Raw genomic sequence first — 19,206 nt, forward strand, 5'->3', positions numbered from 1 at the left:
GTTGGCGCGAAGGTGCGCGAGTCGGCCCTCACGCAGGGGCAGCAGGAAACAATAGAGGCCGCGCGCGCAGAGCGAGGGCTCGTAGCCTCCCCGCCCCTCCCGCAACGCTCGACCCCGGGATCCCCCAGGCTTGCCTGCCCGCCATGGCCGACAAGGAAGGTGAGGGTGCTGGGGCCGCCCCAGGAGGGCGGGGGGTGCCGGGCTGGTTCCGCGGCGTCGGCAGGGCCTAGCAGTGAAGGCAAGCCCGACTCTTGAGTGCTGTCCCCACCATCGAAGGCGTGAGGAGAAATCGCCCCGCGGGGCGAGCTAACGGCGCACCAGTTCGTGGAGCTGGTGGGGGGGTCCCCAGCCGATGTTTGGTCCCTCCCCGCGCTCCCTGTCGGTCTGCCCGCCTCTCCCCGTTCTGCCTGCGCCGTTCCCTACCCCAGGGGCCGGTGCGCGGGCCTCCGCGCCGGTTCGGTAGACTCAGCGCGAACGGGAGCGTGCTCGTGAGGCCCGGCGCCGTCGCCGGAACGGCTAACGGAGTGACGGGCCTGGCTAGCCCCAGAGTAGTTGCGGGCCTGCGCGGGTGGAGAGGGGTGTTGGTACCTCCGCCGCGGAGAGATTTACACATATCTCCTCCATTTCAGAATCTGGACTCGAGCGGTGCCGGTAGCTTTGGAAGTGTTGACTCGGTTTCCATTTGTGTTCGCTAACTTAATTTGTTTTTAACTTTTTAGCAGCCTTTGATGACGCAGTAGAAGAACGTGTGATCAACGAAGAGTACAAAATATGGAAAAAGAACACCCCTTTTCTTTACGATTTGGTGATGACCCATGCTCTGGAGTGGCCTAGCCTAACTGCACAGTGGCTTCCAGATGTAACCAGGTGATGTGAATCTTTTGAACATTATCTTGTGTCCTCAGTGTAGATTTCTCACGTTGATTTTCCCTGTTTTCCTCCAGTCACCCAAAGACAGCACGCGATCAAAACCTATTGGTGACGTTTTTTTCTAGGCCAAAAAAATAAGACAAAATGTAAAAATAGTTTTGCAATGTACCTGATAAGAGAAAACTTGTTTTCTTTTCCTGATAACGAATTGAATAGCCTATTATAACTACAGTTGACCAAATAGTGTAAAATGTGTCAGCTTTCAAAAAAATGATGTGAGTTCAGTTTTTTTCAGCAAAACATTGGAATCTATAGGTAGTAGCTGCGTAGTGCAAAGATTTATATGATATGGTACTTCCCTTCAAGGAGCACAAGCATAGTTCAAGAGGCTAATGTAAACTAATAGTTATAGTTACATGTGCTAAGAGCAGTTTTACAGAGATACTTAGGATGCTTAGAACTAACACCTGAGGGTGGGATAGGTCTTATATAAGGGAATTACACATAGTGAGAGATCAATCACATGTAGGGTAGGTCTTACACGTGAGAAGCTTACCTCTAAGAAGATAAAATGGTACTTAATTTATCTTCCATTTATTTAGGGTCTGCAAGGTGCCATATATCAGGGTGTGCAAGTTTAGATAGACACCTTCCCTGCCTTGACTGCTTCTGTATGTAGTACGGTAAATACCTCCCCCCACCTTTAGTTTTAGGGAATATGGCTGAAGATCCCCAGTGGATGCCTGAAACCATGGATAGTACTGAACTCTGTATTATGTTTTGTTTTTTCCTATACACACATAACTGCAAAAAAGCTTAATTTGTAAATTAGACACGTAAGAGGCTAATAATAAAACAGTGATTATAATAATATACCATAATAAAAACTATCTGATTGTGGTCGCTTGCTGTCAAAATCTCTCACTGTACTCACCCTTCTTGTGATGTTGCTGAGAAGATGCCTATGTGATGAAATGAAGTGAGGTGAATGACATGGGCATTATGATGAAGTATTAGACTACTATTGACCTGATGATAAGTCTGAAGGAAGATCATCTACTTCCGGAGGGGATTGTGGTTGACTGCGGGTAACTGAAACCACAGCTAGGGGGGCTACTGTATTACAGTAAAAAATAATTATCATAAGAGTGGCACAGATAAAAAAAAATGATCAGGGGCAGGAAAAAATCACCTAAACTTAGGGTATCATGAAAGGCTTCCAGGAGGAAGTGACAGTGCAAAGATGAAGGTGAATTTAAGTAATACAAAATTTTATCAAGACCAATGTGCCTGTTGGGATAATGGGTTTTCTTTTATAAAATTGTTTCACCATTCAGACTAGCATTTAAAAATTATATTGTGTGCTAAATAAATTTCTTCAAAATTTATGTCTTCAGATCTTGGAGAATGTGGTTATTAGACTATTTCAGCTCAACAAGTAATAGAAATTTGATACAAATTTTACTAATAACTTAAAGACGTTGCTTCCTTCGCAGTGACATTAAAAAATGAAGTCTGCTCTAATGATGTTTACCAAACTCTTAATAAATACCTAGAAATTTAGAGTTGGAAGCTTTATCATGACCAGGAGTTCCATGTTCTACTGATGGATCATCAGAATTATTTAAGTTCAGGGTGCCTGGGTGGCACAGTTGCTTAATCGTCCAACTCTTGGTTTCTGCTCCAGTTGCAATCTCAGGGTCGTGAGATCAAGTCCCACTTTGGGCTCTGCACCCTGGTCTTAAGGCTTTCCCCTCCCCCCACACTCGCTCCCATGGGCTTGCACATTCGCGCTCTCTCTAAAAATAAGTAAATCTTTTTTTTCTTCTTCTTTTAAAGAATTGAGTTCAGGTTAAGTGGAGTCATTTCTCTCAGGAGTTCTCAGTGATAGTCAAACCATTTAGGAACTGGTGGCAGAGTATTTAATGAAAAATAGTTGAATGGTGATTCCACAGTCATGAGCTATATCATTATTGGATCAGTGGATCAGTATTGGCCACCCCACACCTACTAAATCGTTCTGGAGCCATATTTTTAAAAACCTTCTTATATAATGTAGTGATTAACTCAACTTGGAAAGCAGTGAATTAGACTAAATTCCCCAAGGTTGAAATCTATGTTATCTTAGTAGCTTTCTACTTTAGCAGAACTGGGTAAATAAACCTTTTTGCAGTGTTTGACCTTTGTCCAAATACCCAGCCTTACCTTCCTTTTTTTGTATTCTATACATATAACAATGCCAATTTTTTTAAAGATTTTATTTATTTATTTTGAGTGAGAGTGGGGGAAGGCAGGATCTTCAGGCAGCCTCCTGCTGAGTGCAGAGCCCCACGCAGGGCTCAAACCCACCACCTGTGCGATCATGACCTGAGCTGAAATCACGAGTTGGACTCTTAACCAACTGAGCCACCCAGGTGCCCCAACAGTACTAATTTTCTTTTTAATATGAGGATTACTTAAGAGGAATTCCTATTGGTTATCTCTAGACCCAACTTGAGAGCTTTTCCTGAATTTTCAGCTGCCTACTGGTGTCTTTGGAGTACGTTACTGTCTTCCCCAACATCACATGTTCCAAACTGAGTATATTTTTTCCCACTCCAGCTTTCTCCTGTTGTTCCTATTTCTGTTTATCATAGTTGACTTTGGTGTGACATTTCCTAGGTTTTTCTCTTTTTTTCACTTGACAGTTCATTTATAAGCCCCAGTGGATTCTATTGTGTCATATCTTCCTTTTCTAGACCAGAGGTTCTCAAACTTGAACATGCCTCATAATCAGCTGGAGGGATTATAAGATAGATCATTGTGCCCAGCATCCCAAGTTCTTAATTTAGTAGGTCTGGAGTGGATCTGAGAATTTAATTTGCCTTTCTAGCTGAAGTTCCTAGATGATGCTGATGCTGTTGGTCCTGATACTGCACTTGAAGAACTTCTGCTTTATACTGTTAGATTAATCCTTCTGTGGTAATTCTGATGGTGCTAGGTGCCTTAGAAATTTTCCATGGTCCTTTGTTCCCCCTGTAATACAGAATTGTGAATTCTTTAAGGTGGCATTCAGTACCCTAGAATCTTCCTTTTTTAGCCTTCTCTCTGACTGTATTTTTCCCACATCCAAAGTCATATTGGGATATTGGTCCTAGTAGTTGTGTAATCTTAGGCAAGTTGGCTGATTTTCCTAAACCTCAGGTATCTTCATCTTTAACTAATACATGGTTTGTAAACTGCTTAGGTGTCTAGCATTTTGTAGACCTGCCCTTTGCTCAATTCCCTTTTCTTGGAATACTGTTTTCCAGAGCCCTTGTCTCTTCTGGGTTTTAGTTCTCATTTTGACATCTGGTGAAGTACCCTCTCTTTCATGGACACTTCCTTAATTCCAGAAGTAATCTTTCTTATCTAAACTCCCATCTTGTGTGCCTTTCATGTAGTATTTATTGACTGGTATTTTAATTATTTATGGACGTGACTATCTAATTGCCCCTAGTTTTTCAAGTACAGGAATCATGTCTTAATCATTTTTGTAGTTCATTTTGTAGTTCACAATTTGTCCACTGATTAGGCATTTGGTAAATAAGCAATTACCTTACCTACTGTTATTTTCTTTCCTTTCCTTTTTTTTTTTTTTTTTTAAGATTTTATTTATTTGACAGAGAGAGAGACAGCCAGCGAGAGAGAGAACACAGGCAGGGCGAGTGGGAGAGGAAGAAGCAGGCTCCCAGCAGAGGAGCCTGATGTGGGGCTTGATCACGCCCTGAGCCGAAGGCAGACGCTTAACGACTGAGCCACCCAGGCGCCCCTTTCCTTTACCTTTTAATGAAGTAACCTGAAGTGTTAGTATACCTAGCAATTATTTTCTTTACCCCCAACCTATTGTAAAGGGTGAATAATTCACATTTTTATTCCATTAGAATTTTTCCCCAAAGTAATTGTAAATTTTTGGCCAAGTTAAGAAATATTTACAAAATTAAGTGCTGTGTGGTCCTCCTCATACTCCTCTCTGTGGAAAATATGATAAAAGTCAGAAATGTGGGGACGCCTGGGTGGCTCAGTCGGTTAAGCATCTGCCTACAGCTTAAGTCATGATCCCAGGGTCCCACATCAAGCTCCTTGCATAGCAGGAAGTCTGCTTTTCCCTCTTGCCTGCTGCTCCCCCTGCTTGTGCGCGCTCTCTCTCTCTCTCTCTCTGACAGATAAATAAAATCTTAAAAAAAAAAAAAAAGTCAGAAATGTTGCTGTTTTTTTTTTTTTTAGATTTATTTATTTGACAGAGAACATACGCAGGGGGAGCAGCAGGCAGAGGGAGAGGGAGAAGCAGGCTCCCCACAGAGCAGGGAGCGCAATGTGGGGCTCGATCCCAGGACCCCGGGATCATGACCTGAGCCGAAGGCAGACATTTAACTGACTGAGCCACCCAGGCGCCTAGAAATACGGCTTTTAATAAGTTTTTCTTCCCAAAACCTGGATGTAATCGTGCCTTTCGTGTACATGTATATCACTGACTTCATTGTCTTTCTTAGTGTTACCTAATTTGAATAGTGACCATGTATTGCTATTATAGACCAGAGGGGAAGGACTTCAGCATTCATCGGCTTGTCCTGGGAACACACACGTCGGATGAACAAAACCATCTTGTGATAGCCAGTGTGCAGCTCCCGAACGACGATGCTCAGTTTGACGCCTCACACTACGACAGCGAGAAAGGAGGTAGGAAACTTCAGACCGAAAAAAGCAATGATGTATGGGTTATAGCTTTCATATCTTTGAATTATCATGAAAAGGGTATAAAGTTTGATTAACTAGCTTGTCAAGTTAGTAATAAGATTTTGAGCTTTGGGGGCGCCTGGGTGGCTCAGTTGTTAAGCGTCTGCCTTCGACTCAGCGCGTGATCCTGGCATTATGGGATCGAGCCCCACATCAAGCTCCTCCGCTGGGAGCCTGGTTCTTCCTCTCCCACTCCCCCTGCTTGTGTTCCCTCTCTCGCTGGCTGTCTCTCTCTCTGTCAAATAAATAAATAAAATCTTCAAAAAAAAGATTTTGAGCTTTGGAAAGCCTGAGTTTGCAATACAGATATTAGATTAGATATCAGAAGACATACTTAATGCATACTTAGTTCTATGTCTTTTCTGGAAATCTTCCTCTACTGGATTTGGGGGGGGGTCTAGAATTGAAGGAAGCCAAAATCCACCATTCATTCTTTAATTTTAAGTTATATTTGTGTAATCTCTAACACTTAGCGTGGGGCTCGAACTCAGCCCTGGGATGAGAGTTGTATGCTTTTCTGACTGAGCCAGCCAGGTGCCCCTTTATTGTGTTTTGGGGGGGGGGGGGGGTTTGTTGGTTTTGTTTTGTTTTTTATTCCAGCTTTATTGAGATGTAGTTGACATATAACGTTGTGTAAGTTTAAGGTGTACAGGTGTTGATCTGATACACTCGTATATTGCAAATTATTACCATCATAGATTTTTTTTGTTTTTTTTTTAAGATTTTAATTTTAAGTAATCTCTCTACTCAACGTGGGGCTTGAACTCACAATCCTGAGATCAAGAGTCACATTCTCTACCAACTAAGCCAGCCAGGTGCCCCCAAAGTCCACCATTTATTGTTGGCTCTCGTGCATGCATGTGTGCATTCTCAGCATGGGAGATAATCGCCCCTAAGGGGATGAAATTTGGTTCTTGGAGAGGGGGATGTGTGAAAACAATCTTAATTCTTTAAATATACAAAGCACAGATATACATGGTAAACATAAATACACAGATATACATGGTAAACATAAATACATAAATATCTGTGGTATTAAAATTTCATCAGGAGTGTCAGAAAAGATGTCTTACAAGGTTTTTTAGAGGGGAGGGAAAGAAAAAGAGGGGAGGAAAAAGACTGAGAGACACTGGCTTAAATTACCCTTTCCATTTGAGGTAGTAGAAATGACTTAACCATGGCTCTTGATGTGTATATAAAAATTAAATGAGCCATTTAGTTATATTCTATATTAGGAGATAACGTAGGGTTTAGCCGTGAAATACTTAACTCTTTCCCTTTTAATAGAGGTGGAAATGGATGAGTTACCTTTGTTGTTGTCCTTAAACTCAAATTACTACGGAGAGATGATACGCTCCCATTGAGATAAGTGATCTGAAAAATGGGTGTTTTTTAAAGATTTTATTTATTCATTTATTTGACAGAGAGAGAGAGACAGCCAGCAAGAGAGAGAACACAGGCAGGGGGAGTAGGAGAGGAAGAAGCCAGGCTCCTAGCGGAGGAGCCTGATGTGGGGCTCGATCCCGGATCTCTGGGATCACGCCCTGAGCCGAAGGCAGACACTCAACGACTGAGCCACCCAGGTGTCCCCCCCTGAAAAATGGATGTTTAATGTTTCTTAAATTTCTCCCGATTAGCAGAATCCATTCTTTTATCTAAGTTCTTTTGAGCTCCAGTTACTTGGCCAGGATTGTTGTGTGCCGTTAATCTTTTGATCACTCCATATTTGCCTTAGGGTGATACAGAATGCAAAGTAGTAAGTTCTTAAGATAAAAGTCCACAAATACGATTTTGTGTCACTGACCCAACTGTCTGTGATACAATTATTGGGAAGTTCTTCTGTGGGTAGACATTAGTGTGGGGGTGGGGGGTGGATACTGAACTGAAGAGTCCAAGGACTTAGGCTTGAGATTCTGTTACGCCACTCACTAGTCGTGTGGTTTTGGATAAATCATTTAGCCTCTCTTAGAGTCAGCGTCCTTTCTACTAAATGAAGATAAATTGTTTTTAAATAGGATTTTTGGTTAGTTAGTGACAAAAAGCAAATACTCTGATTGGTAGTGTAATAAGTTTTTTTAGAAATCAAAGCAAATAGGGGCGCCTGGGTGGCTCAGTCGTTAAGCGTCTGCCTTCAGCTCAGGGCGTGCGTGATCCCAGGGTCCTGGGATCAAGCTACGCATTGGGCTCCCTGCTCCTCTGGGAGCCTGGTTCTTCCTCTCCCACTCCCCCTGCTTGTGTTCCCTCTCTCACTGGCTGTCTCTCTCTCTCTCTGTCAAATAAATAAATAAAATCTTGGAAAAAAAAAAAAGAAAGAAAGAAAGAAAAGAAAGCAAATAGAGAAGACCGTGGACCCCTGCCACTGCCATAAACCTATCCTCTACATATAGATAACTGTTAAATTGATTGTTTTCTGAATTATTTATCTATCCCGTTTATTGGCTCACTGATTCAAAATATATGTTGAGTACTTACTGTGCACCAGGCTTTTTTCTTGGTACTAAGGATACGGCATAGAATATGCTTTTCCGGCCTGGTGTATCTTGGACATCTTTTTGTGTAAGGTATATCTCCTTTTGATGGTTGTATACTATGTTATAATTAACCGTCCCTTGTTTGACATTTAAGTGGTTTCCAATTTTCTGGCTTGAAAAACAGTTCTTGTACCATATGTCTTGCTTAGTTTTGCTACAGAATAATTTTCGAAGTGGAATGCTGATCAGAGGGCAAGAACATTTTCAAGTAAAATTAATACTGCTAAGTTGCCCTCCAAAAATGATTCACCGTCCCACCAATAGCAGATGTATTTATGTATGTTTCTCCATGCCCTTGCCAACATTGGATTTACTTCCCTCTGATATCCTTCAGATTTTGTGTCATTCTTGGAAATGCCTTTATCGTTCCAAGATTTTAAAATATTTACCTGTTGTTTTTTGATGCTTCTTTATGTTTTGGCCATTAAAACTGTAATGTTTCTGGATTTGTTTTGGCATTGGGTATGGAGTGTAGAAATCAAGCATTTTTCTAAGTGGTTAGTAAATTTTTTAAAAATACCATTTGCTGGGGGTCGCCTGGGTGGCACAGTCGTTAGGCGTCTGCCTTTGGCTCGGGGCGTGATCCCGGCGTTATGGGATCGAGCCCCACATCAGGCTCCTCTGCTAGGAGCCTGCTTCTTCCTCTCCCACTCCCCCTGCTTGTGTTCCCTCTCTCGCTGGCTGTCTCTCTCTGTCAAATAAATAAATAAATATTTTTTAAAAAAATACCATTTGCTGGGGGCACCTGGGTGGCTCAGTCGGTTAAGCTTAATTCTGACTCTGGATCAGCTCAGGTCTTGATGTCAGGGTGGTGAGTTCAAGCTCTGCATTGGGCTCCATCCTAGGCATGGAGGCTACTTTAAAAAAAAAAAAGCCATTTGCTGGCAAATTGTTTTCTTCACTGCTTGTTGAAGTGGGATTTTTTAAACATGTGTACTCAAATCTTTTTCTGGTAACTTGAGTTTTTTGAACAGCATCAAACCAACTTTTGCTTTATCCCCCTTAATTAATGCTTAATTATAGAGGAACAATTAAAAATATTGGTAATAACGTGTGATATATTTGTACAACTATATAAATCACCCTATTTAATCCTCATAGGGAAACTGTTACTCGGTAGCTGTTTTGTAGCTTGCCCTAAGGTTATACAGCTTATCTCCTTTTCTCTGTCTTCTCTTCCCTTTACTCCCCTTCCTTCCCCGCCCCCCCCCCCATCTTCAGATCACTGGGTAGGCTTGGTGCTTTAAAGAGGGGCGGTGCTCTCCTCTATGGTCTTAACAGTGGTGGAAGTAGGTAATATCCTAAATGTCTCTTGGGTGATTATTAAGTAGATAGTTTACTAGTCTGTCTTGCTCTCAGATGAAATATCCTGTGTCTCAGATTGAACTATTGTAATTAGTTACCATCCACTTGACCCCATTTGGTTTTAGATACTAGATGGCAGACAGCTTCAAAAGATCATTGAGCTTTCAAAGTGAAAACTGAAAACTGGCTTTGTCCTGTTTTGACATTAAAAGAATCTGTTTATATTACAGTCAGCCCGGCTATAGTCACATTTTAAGCCCTTGTAAAATAGATTAGATGTAAAATTTTACTTATGATTCTGTTACCAAAATCTTTCAATATCAACAAGTTTATTTTTTGGTAACTTAGAGAACTTTTTTTAAGATAGCTTTAGTCTTTTGTCTCAATTGTATAAAATAAACTTATTAAATCATGGTGAGATAATTGGATATTTGTTGTTAGAGTTTACTCTTTTTAGTAAAAGGGTGTTTGTGGATTCAAAGAGTGGCCTACAGGTAGAAATCAACGCTGGTTACCTAGTTTGTGGGGGAGGGGTGGATATTGGTTTTGAAGGACATGATAGTACTTTCTGGGAAGCTGGAGATGTTCTATATTTCCATCTGGGTGCTGGTTTTCCTGGTGTATCCATTTGTAAAAAATTTGTCAAGCTAGGCACTTTTAATACATTATAGCTCAAGTTCCCCCTCCCCCCAATTTTTTTTTTTTTAAGATTTTTTATTTATTTATTTGACAGATATAGAGACAGCCAGCGACAGAGGGAACACAAGCAGGGGGAGTGGGAGAGGAAGAAGCAGGCTCACAGTGGAGGAGCCCAACGTGGGGCTCGATCCCACAACGCCGGGATCACGCCCTGAGCCAAAGGCAGACGCCCAACCGCTGTGCCACCCAGGCGCCCCACCCTCCAATTTTTTAAATAGTGTTTTATGTGGAGAGAAGCAAACAAAATAGGGATACAACTGGACCTTGATAGTCATTTAATTTATTGTACGTTGATACCTCAGTCTTTCTTTCCTACTTCAGATTTGGCCTTTTGGAGGCACCTGGGTGGCTCAGTCAGTTGGGCATCTGCCTCTGACTCAGGTCATGATCCTGGGGTCCTGGGATCAAGCCCCAAGTCCGGCTCCTTGCTCAGCAGGGAGCCTGCTTCTCTCTCTGCCTGCCACTCCCCCTGCTTGTGTGCTCTCTCGCTCTGTCAAATAGATAAAGTCTTTAAAAAAAGAAAGAAAGAAAGATTTGGCCTTTCATCTGTTGGCTTCAGCTTGGGAACCCCTAATTATTTTTTAAATAGATAAATCCTTTTGTAAAAACTCAATTGTGAATCCTCTGAGCTGACATTATTGTATTTTAACCACAGTTAGAGAGACCCTCTGTTTAGTGTGTATCCAATACCAAAATACCCCACATTATGTAATTAATACCCTTCCTCTGTGGGCTCTGTGCCAGCTGTTGTTCTTCCCTTGTTATTGGGATCCCTTTTCTGGCAGTTAGGCTTTTTTGTCATAGTCGTCTGTAGTTATATTTTATCTCTGCGTTTGGACTGAAAGTTCCTTGCAATCGCGTATCTTATGCCTTCTTTTTTTTACATTGTAGATACTCATGGTCTAGAGTTCTGGGGGAAAATTGGTTTAATATGGGTTTTTTTTTCTCCTTTGGAGTCTATTCTGAGCTTTTATTTTTAGATTTTTAGTCTGTATGAAATGCTTGCATCTCAACTTTTAAGAGTTATTTGGAAATTGAAAGTTACCTAATCTGCCAGCCATATTACCCATCTATGTCCTTGCTTTTTTAAAAGATTTTTGTCCTTCAAAGTGTAACACTTGTGTAACAGTGCTGTTGACAGCGTTTTCATTTGCAAGTTACTCTCACAACTTTGATTTATGGAGAAGGTATTTGAGACTTAGAAATTGAAGGCCTTCCCCAAATCACCAAGCTCTGGCAGTCAGGCCAAGGTCCGACTCTTACTTAGGTATCTTATCGTGCTGCCCTCTGTAATTCTTCGACTAATCATTAACTACCTTTGTTTATATGTTGCTTTGCCAAGATTTACGTGGTCACAAATTATATTGTTATACATTTTATAATGGCACTTGGGAGAACTAAGTGCATACAGTAGTCAAATGTGAATAAAAAATGTTTTTATCTAGTCCTTGCCTGCCTGGTTTATTTCAGCTAAGGATTGTGGTTGGCGTGTGTAAATGGGGGTTAAGGAAAATGGAACTAGCTATTGTGGCTCTGTTTTTCCTCACTGGACTAAGAGAAATAGTATGGGGAAAAAATAATGGTGTGGTGGTATTTCAAGAAGGTCATTCCAAACTACAGCTTCAAATAAATGGTGTAAAGGGGACTCTTTGTACCTGGCACACTGTGTACTTTAATATTCATTAAAGTAGTAATTTAAGGGGCACGTGGGTGAAGTAGACAGTCGAGTGTCTGAGTCTTGATTTCGGCTCAGGTGCTGGTCTTGGGCTCGGGCCCCATATGGGGCTCTGCCCTCAGTGCAGAGACTGCTTGCGGTTCTCTCTTGCCCTCTGCCCCTCCTGCTCATGCTCACATGCATGTGCTCTTTCGTGCGTGCGCGCTGTCTCAAATAAATCAATCTTAAAAAAATAAAATCTTATTCAGCACTTTTTTGGTACTTTAAATGAGATTTGAAAATTGCTTATTGAGAATCTGTTTTGAAGTGGAATTGGTAGTGTTCCTTACTTTTAGATAGTATTATAACTTTTATTATATAACTATCTAGAATTGGTGTAGGTAAGCTGGAAGAGTAGTAGGCTAGAAATCAGAAAAATGGCAGTTCGCGTTAGGTTCAGCCATAGTCCTGTCACTAGAACAGATTAATGTAGCTACTCCAAATTTCTGTTTTTCTTGGTAAAATTTTGGGGGATATTAACTGCCTTCCCTAGTATGTAGGGTTGTGGTAAGAATCAAATAAGAGGCGTGAAAACACCTTATACTACTACCAGATGTCTAGATTATTTCTAGTGTTCTACTAGTTTGCTGATAAAAAGCTTGCCTGTGTCATAATTTGAGTGACATAGAGCAGCTTGTGCTTTGTCCTCATTTGCAATTTCTTATTTACAGAATTTGGAGGTTTTGGCTCAGTTAGTGGAAAAATTGAAATAGAAATCAAGATCAACCATGAAGGAGAAGTAAATCGGGCGCGTTATATGCCCCAGAATCCTTGCATCATTGCAACAAAGACTCCATCCAGTGATGTTCTTGTTTTTGACTATACAAAACATCCTTCCAAACCAGGTACCTGCCCTCTTCAGTTCAAATACAGATAATGAGTCACTATGGGAATACACTGTTCCACTCAGTCTGAGTTTAATTGCTTGTTATTTGTATATTTTAACATCTTGTGGTGTATACTGGTATGTGTGGATATTCTTCCTTCGTTCTTCTTACCTAGGTGGGAAAAAATGCTTTTTTGCACAGAACAGAATGATGGTGCGTTTTAAGTGTTATAAATTTGATCGTAATGGATCTGTATTACTATAAATACGAAGAGCTTTAGACCTCTTCATCAAAATTCCATTATGCTTTGTAGACCCAAAGAGGCAGTAGACTCTGGGTAGTCTTGATATGTCTGTTAATTTGCAGACCCTTCTGGAGAGTGCAACCCAGACTTGCGTCTTCGTGGACATCAGAAGGAAGGCTACGGACTTTCTTGGAACCCAAATCTCAGTGGGCACTTACTTAGTGCTTCAGATGACCATGTGCGTATCCTCCTCATTTTGAAGCAAATCTGGGCTAGTTATCAGTCGGTTTCTTTTCTGGGGTATGTGGGGAAGTGAGAATCTGCCATTTATATAATAGTTAATTTTACATTTCAGACCATCTGCCTCTGGGACATCAGTGCTGTTCCAAAGGAAGGAAAAGTTGTGGATGCGAAGACCATCTTTACAGGGCATACAGCAGTAGTAGAAGATGTTTCCTGGCATCTGCTCCATGAGAGTCTGTTTGGGTCAGTTGCTGATGATCAGAAACTTATGATGTGAGTAGAATCCATGTTTTAGTTGTTTCCTTATTGTCTAAATCTTATATATTACCTATTTCAAGCTTTTTTCCTGTTTTTCCTTCTTCATTAAAGCTGGGATACGCGTTCGAACAATACTTCCAAACCAAGCCACTCAGTTGATGCTCACACTGCTGAAGTGAACTGCCTGTCTTTCAATCCTTACAGCGAGTTCATTCTTGCCACAGGATCAGCCGACAAGGTCAGTTTGACTTATTTTAAGAAAACGTTGGGTAAATTTCTTTTGCTTCCTTTGAATAAACTGAGGTCTTTTCAGTTGTGGGTTTTCTTTTCATAAAAAATTACTGGTTACTCTTGCTTTCTTTTTTGTACATAGACTGTTGCCTTGTGGGATCTGAGAAATCTGAAACTTAAGTTGCATTCCTTTGAATCACATAAGGATGAAATATTCCAGGTAAGAGAAACTAATGCTATGTGTGTGTGTGTGTGTGTGTGTTCGTGTTTGTTTGTTTTAAGGAAAACCTGGATGTGTGAGTAGGCACACTTGTGCTTTATCCCATTATTATCAATAATCGAAATCTACATATCTGTGCTAATCTCTGTAGGAATTAGGATTGTTATTTCTATACTTGCTCAAACTGGTCATTGGCCACTTACACTCTTGAGGTATTAAGAAAATCAGTGCCTGATAATTGTATTCATGGTTCCTGACATTTGTCTCTTCCCTTATTTCCAGAACTTGCCATGTCTATTGATTTTGCAGTTGAAGCCAAAAGCACTAGCTCCAAGTTTTCTGCCTCGTCAGTTTAAGCTCCTTTCTTAACATGCAAAAAGCTCTCTGATTCAATTCAAGAAATGTGGTACTACGTTCAACGCTTATTGCCAGGACTCTGTGAGGAATATGTTATATATAGTCTTTGCTTTCAGAGAGCTTACAGTTTTATAGCAAGGAGAGGCCCATTTAGATGCACCATAACGGAAGACTAGTTAAGCGTTAAGAACTTAAGGGTGGGAGCACTGGGGTGGCTCAGTTGGTTAAGGGGCTGCCTTCGGCTCTGGTCATGATTCTGGGGTCGTGGGATGGAGCCCTACATCAGGCTTCTTACTCAGCCCCTCCCCTGGCTTGCGTGCACGTGTGCTCGCTCGCTCTCTTTCTGTCTTAAGTAAATAAATAAAATCTTTAAAAAGGGCAGGGGGACGGTTGGCTGGCTCAGTCGGTTAAGTGGCTGCCTTTGGCTCGGGTCGTCATCCCGGGGTCCTGGGATCTGAGCCTGCTTCTCCCTCCGCTTTCTGCTCCCCCTGCTTGTGTGCTCTCCGCCCCCCCCCCAATAAATAAATCTTAAAAAAAAAAAAAAAAACGAACTTAAGGGTGATCAAAGTTAATTTTGGTGTGTGAAAGTGGCCTCTGAATTAGGCTCCAGGTGAGCCATACTCCTATGCACTTAGTCTCGCTTAACCTAATTTTCTACTCTTAGCCTGCTCCAATGAACATTTTGTCTTTATCCTGTCTCTTTGTCCTTGTTTGTAGTTTTTTTATCAGTTTTATGTGTAATATGAATTCATAATAAGGACTTGATAAAATAGATACTGTATGTATGTATTCCATACTTTAGTTCTAAGGTCAGAAGTGGATTACATTTGGCCAGAAGCCAGAATTAGTAAGACTAGATTAAGATCAGATATTCAAAAATATAAGATATGGGGCACCTGGCTGACTCAGTCAGTGGAACATGTGACTCTTGACTCATGAGTCCAGCCTCACATAGGGTGTAGAGTTTACTTAAAAATTAAAAATGTTGGGGTGCCTGGGTGGCTCAGTTGGTTAAGCATCTGCCTTCGGCTCAGGATATGATCCCAGCCCTGGGATCCAGCCTCATGTCAGGCTGCTTCTCCCTCTCCCTCTGCTCCTCTCCCCTGCTCCTGCGCTCACTCACTCTCTCTCAAATAAATGAATGAAATCTTTTTAAAAAATTAAAAATCTTCTATGTGTGAAGATTTCTATGTAAAAAACTTCTATGATAGTTTACTTCAATATCTTTAATACATATATATTTTTTTTTTTAATAAATAAAATGAAATAGAACAAAAGCTGACATCCTGGGTTTAGTGATAGGTTATCTTCATACAAGAAACCGTCTTATCTACCTATCAGGTTTTTTGTGGGTTTTTTAATGTTTTATTTTTTTTTTTTTTTAAGTAATCTCTGCACCTATACTGGGGCTCAAACTTAAACCCCAAGATCAGGAGTTGCATGATCCACCAACTGACCCAGCCAGGTACCCCCCCAGCTGTCAGTTTTAATTATAATGTCTAAAATACTTTGATTTCTTTTTTATTTATGGAATTCTTACATTGTTAAATATAATTTAGGTATTTCCCCCTCAATTTTCTAAATAACAGCTTTTCTGTTTCCTTCATTCTGACCGTAGGTTCAGTGGTCACCTCACAATGAGACTATTTTGGCTTCCAGTGGTACTGATCGCAGACTGAATGTCTGGGATTTAAGGTGAGTCTTATATTGGTTACTCTTTGTGGAGTTATTTTCTTTATACTTTTCCAAATTAGTTACTTGGGATAAGTCTGTTTTAACTTTTAAAAATCTTTTTGTGCTAGTAAAATTGGAGAGGAACAGTCCCCGGAAGATGCAGAAGATGGGCCACCAGAATTGTTGGTATGTTCTGCACATTGAGTAATAGTGAAATAGTCTGTTATTTATTGTCCTCTATCTGCCTTTCATATCTTTGTTTTCCTCCCACTTCCAGTTTATTCATGGTGGTCACACTGCCAAGATATCTGATTTCTCCTGGAATCCCAATGAACCTTGGGTGATTTGTTCTGTATCAGAAGACAATATCATGCAAGTGTGGCAAATGGTAAGTGTTGTCATTTATTCGGGGGACATTAGGTAAATGAGATGTGGTATCACCTCATATTTATGGACTTTACGAATACAGCTGGCATCTCTGGTGAGTTTACTCCCAAGTATGACTTTAGCATTTGCTGCACATTATCATTTTTCAACTGCCTGCTCATTACCTTTATCTGCTTATCCCACTCGTGTTTCAAACTTAAGGAAACCAAACTTCTCTCCCCCTTCTCCTTATTCCCCTTTTCTCCTGATTTTTCTGTTTCCTATCTGGCTCCAGTGTCACCACCACCCCCCCGCCCCAGCTCAACCAACTTGAAAACTCAGGAGTTCTTCATTATCTGTTCACCTCAAGGTCTAGTTTACTGACCAGATTTTACGTTGTCTGTCTTCATTGTTTCTCGTATCTGTACTCATACACACTTACGTACCCAGCTTTCCTGATTCTACTCCACACCCTGGTTTTTTGGTCAGGTTCTCATTACAACTTGCTAGACTGTTGCAGTAGCCTCCTTGCTGGCCTCGTGCTTTCCCCGCTTTATAAGCATTTGAATCTCTGGGAATGGTCATTCCTTCGAAGTGGCTTGTGGCTTTGGACATGCCTAGCATGGTTTCTACCACAACAGCACAGCATCGGATACTGCCATTCCTTCAAGAAATATTACTAGATTCCAAAAACCTCCCTGTCCTTTATACCCCAGTTGGGAAGTGTTCACCCTCTTTTGAATTTCCAGAGTCCTTGGAATTTCATAAAGATAATAATGCCTAATATATAGCAAAATAAGAAACGCTTGCCTTCTGGAGATGGATGGTGGTGATAGTTGCACACAGGGTGAATGGACTTAATGCCACTGAACTGTACACTTAAAAATGGTTAAGATGGCAATTTTATATGTATCTTTACCACAATTTTCTTTCTTTCTTTTTTATTGTGGAACTTTTGAATGATGGTAGCCTGATTAATGAAAGATTTGGGAAAAAAAACTTTGTTGTTTTTAGGATAGATCTAGAGGTAGGAATAAGCTCCAGGGGAAAGTTTTTGGCTCAACATGAGGAAATATGTTTTAATAATCATAACATTCTTGGGGCGCCTGGGTGGCTCAGTTGGTTGAGTGTCTGCCTTTGGCTCAGCAAGGAGCCTGCTTCTCCCTCTCCCTCTGCTGCTCCCCCTGCTTATGCACGCATGCTCGCTCTCTGTCAGATAAATAAAAAATCTTTTTTAAAAAAATCAGAACTTTCTTAAAGAATAGCACTATTAATCAAAGTTAAATGAAATGAAAAGAAAAAGAAATGAGAGTTTTTGTGGTCTATGAGATTAACAGATCATATGGTATACCCATACTTTGGAATATCATGTATCAAAAAGAAATATGCTTAGTTTTATAAGATATTCATGACATGAAGTAGGAAAAAAAGCAGATTGTAAAATGATAGTATGTTATAATCCCTCATATTAAAATTATTGTAGCTAGGAGCGCCTGAGTGGCTCAGTTGGTTAAGCGGCTGCCTTCTGCTCAGGTAATGATCCCAAGGTCCTGGGATCAAGCCCGACATCGGCCTCCCTGCTCAGCGGAGAGTCTGCTTCTCCCTCTGCCCCCCCTTGGCCCCTGCTCTTCCTCACTTGCACTTTCTCTCCCTTCTTCCCTCTCTCCCTCTTTCTTTCAAATAAATAAACAAAAGCTTTTAAAAAATAAAGTTATTGTAGCTAGTCTTGAATTTAATTATATGTAACTATTTAGAAGGCTATTTTCCATAATGTGGTTGGTATGTTTAGGAGGTTTTTGGATTTCTTCTTTATACCTTTCAGTATTATAATTTCTAATAATAAGTATGTATTACATATGTAAACAGAAAATCTACCTCACCTTTTCCTTGTAATACATCTGCATATAATTAATATAAAAAGTTAAGAGTTCTGGGGCGCCTGGGTGGCACAGCGGTTGGGCGTCTGCCTTCGGCTCAGGGCGTGATCCTGGTGTTGTGGGATCGAGCCCCACATCAGGCTCTTCCGCTATGAGCCTGCTTCTTCCTCTCCCACTCCCCCTGCTTGTGTTCCCTCTCTCGCTGGCTGTCTCTATCTCTGTCAAATAAATAAATAAAATCTTTAAAAAAAAAAAAAAGTTAAGAGTTCTGACAGGAAGGTGAAATGTGCTGCCTTGGATAGCCTGTCAGTTCAAGGTATTTTAGTAGTTGCCGTGGGAATGTTGTAGGAGATTGAACTACATCACCTTCAGGCCAGGTTGTTTCTTTACTTAGTTTTTTTAGAATTGTGGTAAAAGAAAAAAAAAAAAGAATTGTAAAACAAGAAAATACTTGGTCTTTGTCCAAGTTCCTAAAACCCTTGGGGTTGTCTGAGTGGTAGGAGTCTCTGTTGGTGTTTATAAGGAGCCCCTTTTGGCCACACCTGAGTTTAGGCCAACTAGGTAACTTAGGGCCCCTGGACAGCCTCAGGATGGGGCTGATCTCCCAAAAGACTAAATAGGTAATTGGAGAACTTTTCAGTCCCTCCCACCCACAGGCAGAGGGGATTGAGCTCTGTAAAAACTCTGGAAATGGCTCTGTGTTGTAACCCCTTGATTCGTTGAGCTTCCGGGTTGTTGAATATATTGATGCTACCCAGAGAAGACCTAGAAGCTCTGTATTCCCTTCTCGCCTTGCCCTGGGCTTCCCTGCCATTTGGCTCTTCCTGAGTTGTAAGCTATATAGTAGACTGGTAATAGTAAGTAAAACATGTTCATGATTCCATTAGTCGTTCCAGCAAATTATCAAACCTAAGGCGGCGGGGTTGCGGGGGCGGCTTGTGGGAACCCCCGAGTTGATAGCCAAGTTGGACAGAAGTACAGGGGCAGTCTAGGCACTCAGGGCTTGACGCTGGCCTCTGAAGTGAGGATCATAGT

At 41.1% G+C, this 19,206-nt stretch overlaps 1 protein-coding gene across 1 annotated transcript in view; it reads left to right on the forward strand.

Annotated features, from left to right (window-relative positions):
* The window catches only part of RBBP4 (RB binding protein 4, chromatin remodeling factor), a 21,248-nt gene continuing 2,042 nt past the window's right edge, over positions 1-19,206 (forward strand). Inside the window, exons 1-11 of the mRNA XM_040619193.1 lie at positions 1-159; positions 720-867; positions 5,423-5,568; positions 12,546-12,719; positions 13,068-13,183; positions 13,301-13,461; positions 13,558-13,684; positions 13,820-13,897; positions 15,873-15,949; positions 16,057-16,114; positions 16,206-16,316. Coding sequence (XP_040475127.1) covers positions 144-159; positions 720-867; positions 5,423-5,568; positions 12,546-12,719; positions 13,068-13,183; positions 13,301-13,461; positions 13,558-13,684; positions 13,820-13,897; positions 15,873-15,949; positions 16,057-16,114; positions 16,206-16,316 — 1,212 coding nt within the window. The 5' untranslated portion in view covers positions 1-143. The remainder of the gene's footprint in view (positions 160-719; positions 868-5,422; positions 5,569-12,545; positions 12,720-13,067; positions 13,184-13,300; positions 13,462-13,557; positions 13,685-13,819; positions 13,898-15,872; positions 15,950-16,056; positions 16,115-16,205; positions 16,317-19,206) is intronic.

Source organism: Ursus maritimus, unplaced genomic scaffold (assembly GCF_017311325.1).
Source record: "Ursus maritimus isolate PB19 unplaced genomic scaffold, ASM1731132v1 scaffold_32, whole genome shotgun sequence".
Classification (NCBI taxonomy): domain Eukaryota; kingdom Metazoa; phylum Chordata; class Mammalia; order Carnivora; family Ursidae; genus Ursus; species Ursus maritimus.